The 3,454-nt window shown below is 56.1% G+C and overlaps 2 protein-coding genes across 7 annotated transcripts in view; one reads left to right on the forward strand and one right to left on the reverse strand.

The window, feature by feature from the left end:
- Nucleotides 1-516, reverse strand: part of Srsf2 (serine and arginine rich splicing factor 2) — a 3,162-nt gene extending 2,646 nt beyond the window's left edge. For 2 of the 4 annotated variants that reach the window (XR_003377166.1, XM_026780919.1), the window contains exon 1: nt 2-514. Coding sequence is in view for 1 of the 4 variants with exons in the window: in XM_026780919.1 (XP_026636720.1) it covers nt 2-357 (356 nt within the window). In the remaining 3 variants the exon portion in view is untranslated. Of the gene's footprint in view, nt 1 lies in introns of all 4 variants that reach the window. The other 2 variants (XR_003377168.1, XR_003377167.1) reach the window with 2 other exon arrangements.
- A 73-nt stretch (nt 517-589) lies between these two features.
- Mfsd11 (major facilitator superfamily domain containing 11) overlaps nt 590-3,454 on the forward strand; it is a 22,321-nt gene continuing 19,456 nt past the window's right edge. Inside the window, exons 1-3 of one of the 3 annotated variants that reach the window (XM_026780911.1) lie at nt 590-1,153; nt 1,398-1,575; nt 1,996-2,051. In XM_026780911.1, the coding sequence (XP_026636712.1) occupies nt 1,480-1,575; nt 1,996-2,051 (152 nt within the window). In that variant the 5' untranslated portion in view covers nt 590-1,153; nt 1,398-1,479. The other 2 variants (XM_026780910.1, XM_005350786.2) reach the window with 2 other exon arrangements.

Here is a 3,454-nt window from a genome sequence, read left to right on the forward strand (position 1 = left end):
GCTCCGCCGTCCGTAGCCGCCGCCGCCATACCTCCGCGGTGGCGGGCCCCGGCGGCTGTGGTGCGAGTCGGGCGGGCGGCCGTAGCGAGCCATCTGCACCCGCAGCTCGCGGCCGTCCAGTACCGCCCCATCCATGGCATCCATGGCGTCTTCGGCGTCGCGCTTGTCGTGGAAGCGGACGAAGGCGAAGCCGCGCGACTCCTTGGTGTAGCGGTCCCGCGGGATGTACACGTCGCCGACGCGGCCGTACTTCTCGAAGACGCGCCTTAGCGTGTCGGGCGAGGTGCGGTAAGTCAGGTTGTCCACCTTGAGGGAGGTCATGCCCTCCACATCGGGAGGCGGGCGGCCGTAGCTCATGGCTGCGAAGCTGCAAGCGGGCCCTCGCCCTCAGCAGGATCCGCGGCCTCTTCTGGCCGTGGCGGCGGCGGCGGGCCGCGCCTCTGTCGGCAGTGAGTCCGCGTGGGGAAGCTGCGAGGTAAGCGCAGAACGGACTCACCCAACACGCTCCCAGCAGCAACTGAACGGGAGGGCAGGCGCCGGGCCGACTTTATAGCCACCCTCACAAAATGGCGCCCGCGCCACCCGGAAATGAATCTCCTGATTGGCTCGTCCCGTCCCGTTCCGTAACGTCGCGGCCGCGCGCCCCGCCCCCGACCGCGCGCGCCTGCGCAGAGCGTAGCGGGAGGGCAGAAAGCGCGCAGTCACTGCGGCGGGGAGGGGGAGCGGCCCGCGCAGGCAGTTAGAAAGCCCGCCAAATGCTCTTTCCGCCGGCGAGGCCCCGGGGGGAGGAGAGGGAAGGGGATAGCACTGAGCCCCCCCCCCAGGGAGGAAGAGGAAGCGCAGCCCGGCGGACCCCGCCTTCCTCCCCACGCCAATGCCCGAGCTCCACGCGCCTTTCTGCCCAGCCCTCCGCCCCTCCTCGATCACAGGGGTGCTCCTGTTCCCATTTGCCTCTGTGTCCCCGGCCACCTCAGATTCCCCCCACTTCCCGCCGTCCCTGTCTTTAGCTCGGGGAACTCGGGCCCACTCGCCCCCACGGGCCGAGACACGCGCTCGCCCCCGTGCGCAGGCGTATTCCCCGCCACCAGGGACTACATTTCCCGGCGGGTGCTGCGCCTACCCTGCGGTCAGCTGACCGGTCTCGTGATCTTCTGTGAGTCAGGCCGGGAGGGCGGGCCCAGCAACTTGCGCTGCCCGTCCTTGCCCCTGATCCCCCTCGTTGGAACTTGGAGTTGCAGCGTTGCGGGGCCCCGGGTCTCCTCTCCACTCGGTCACGTCCCTGGAGTGTCCTGACCGTGCGGGTGGGGAGAGCTTCCTCAGAGCCCGCGATTCCCTCCCGAGGACTGGAAATCGGCAGTCTGGCTTGCCTGGCTCTCTCATCTCGTTTCTTTCCTCAGGACTGTCAGGGGGTTCGGCTGGAGGAAGAGAGGTGACTGACTGCCCTGGGTCGCTGCTGATCCCCGACCAAGCGGAGCCAAAATGTCCCCGGAATCTAAAAAGCTTTTCAACATCGTTATTTTAGGAGTTGCCTTTATGTTTATGTTCACCGCCTTTCAAACTTGTGGAAATGTAGCGGTGAGTTGGAACTTGTCCTCTCTCCTTTGAAATGCCTATATCACAATGCCCTCCGGTTGGTGACAATAAACGTTGATGTCCGCTACCACGCCAAGATTGCTCCTCCTGTTTTTCAACGTACCCTTCCTTGTTCTCTATGATTTGGTTTGGTTTCATGTTAAACACTGGCGTTTATGACTCAGACGCGGCTTGGAGTTTGAATACTGGCCATAATTACTTTAATTCTCGTCCGCGTTAAACGCTGAATTTAGTGCTTGGGTGGTTGGGGCACCAAAACCCAGTGCAGGTACATCTATCTGGTTGCCGTTTCCCCGTCCGTGAGAGAGCACTGGGGATCCTAACACGTTCCGAGAAGTTAGGCTTTGCAAGGGGGAGGGAGGTGGCAAGGCGTCTTCGTTGATTGTTTTATCTTCCACACAGCAAACTGTCATCAGGAGCTTAAATAGCACAGATTTTCATGGCAGTGGATATACCAGGTATTGTACCGTGTGCATGATTTGACTGTGCATGTCGTAGTTCCGTCCATCTCTTCAGGAAAGCCAGCAATGAAGTGCTCTAACATCTGATTTTATTCAAATCTCTGAGAAGCAGTGATTGTGCCAAATCTGGCTCTTTTCTGACCTGAGGGCCAGCCCGATAGGGCCACCCTTGCCTCCAAGGCTGTTCAAATAAATCCCCAGAATCTACTTGGTGGAAGGAGAGAACCAAAGCTTGGAGGTTGTCACGTGACTTCCACACAGGACTACACCCTTACACATAAAATTTAAAATGTGGCAGTGAAAAATGATAGACCAGGGATGGTGGTCTTGCCTCGATCCCCAAAATGTGATGGTAGATTTTTTTTTTTAATGAGTCCAGTTTCTTTGCTAAGATGATGGAAATGAAGACAGCATAGTGCTCCCTGTTCAATAAGCATGCAAGTCTGTCAGTCATTCTGATCCTAAACAGTACGGTAGTTGTTGAAACATTGGGTCCTTAATGTGGAACTCTTTTTGTTGTTGTTGGTTTTTCAAGACAGGGTTTCTCTCTAGCCCTGGCTGTCCTGAAACTTACCCTGTAGACCAGGCTGGGCCCGAACTCAGGAGATCGGCCTCCTGAGAGCTGGGGTTAAAGGCTTGCGACACCACCACCTGACCTCAGCTTGCAGTTTCTTCTTAAGCGTTTGGATGTTTATGCTGTCGAGGCAGAAAGAATGAAACCCAGCTACAAACCCAGAGGAATGTAGTCCTCTGGGTTTGTAGCTGGAGATGGGCATGCAATTCTCTTCCTCTTCCTCTTCTCTGGTAGCCTTAGCTGCTGCCTGGCCTTGTGCTCACAGAGTAACGCAGGATAACCTTGAACTTCTGATCCTCTTGCTAATGAGGCGATTAGAGCCTGTAGCACCCAGCCCGGCTTCAGCGTGTGCCCCTCCCCAATAACCTACATCCAAGAATTCAGCATCTTTTAGCTCAGGGCTAGGAGAGCCTCTGTGGCTCTCACCCCATGTAGGTAGGAAGGTGACACTGGGCCTCTGTGACCCTGGCTTTAACCACTGCTGAGATACTAGACAACTTGGACACTGGCAGGTGCCTTGTGGTTTGCTGGGTCAGAGGCCGAGCGAGGCTGGAAGCCTCAGCATTGTCTGTCTGTTCTCTAAGAATGTTCTAAGTTTGTCCTGCTGGCTCTTTCCGTCTTGTATGTATAAGTAGGGCATGCTTCTTTTTCTTTGCATTTTCAGAGAGACAGTCTCACTATGTAACTCTGGCTGGCCTTATTTATTTATATATTAATCTATCTGTTTTATTTTTTTATTTTTTATTTTTTTGGTTTTTCGAGACAGGGTTTCTCTGTGGCTTTGGAGCCTGTCCTGGAACTAGCTCTGTAGACCAGGCTGGTCTCG

This window comes from Microtus ochrogaster, chromosome 7 (genome assembly GCF_000317375.1).
Source record: "Microtus ochrogaster isolate Prairie Vole_2 chromosome 7, MicOch1.0, whole genome shotgun sequence".
In the NCBI taxonomy this organism is placed as follows: domain Eukaryota; kingdom Metazoa; phylum Chordata; class Mammalia; order Rodentia; family Cricetidae; genus Microtus; species Microtus ochrogaster.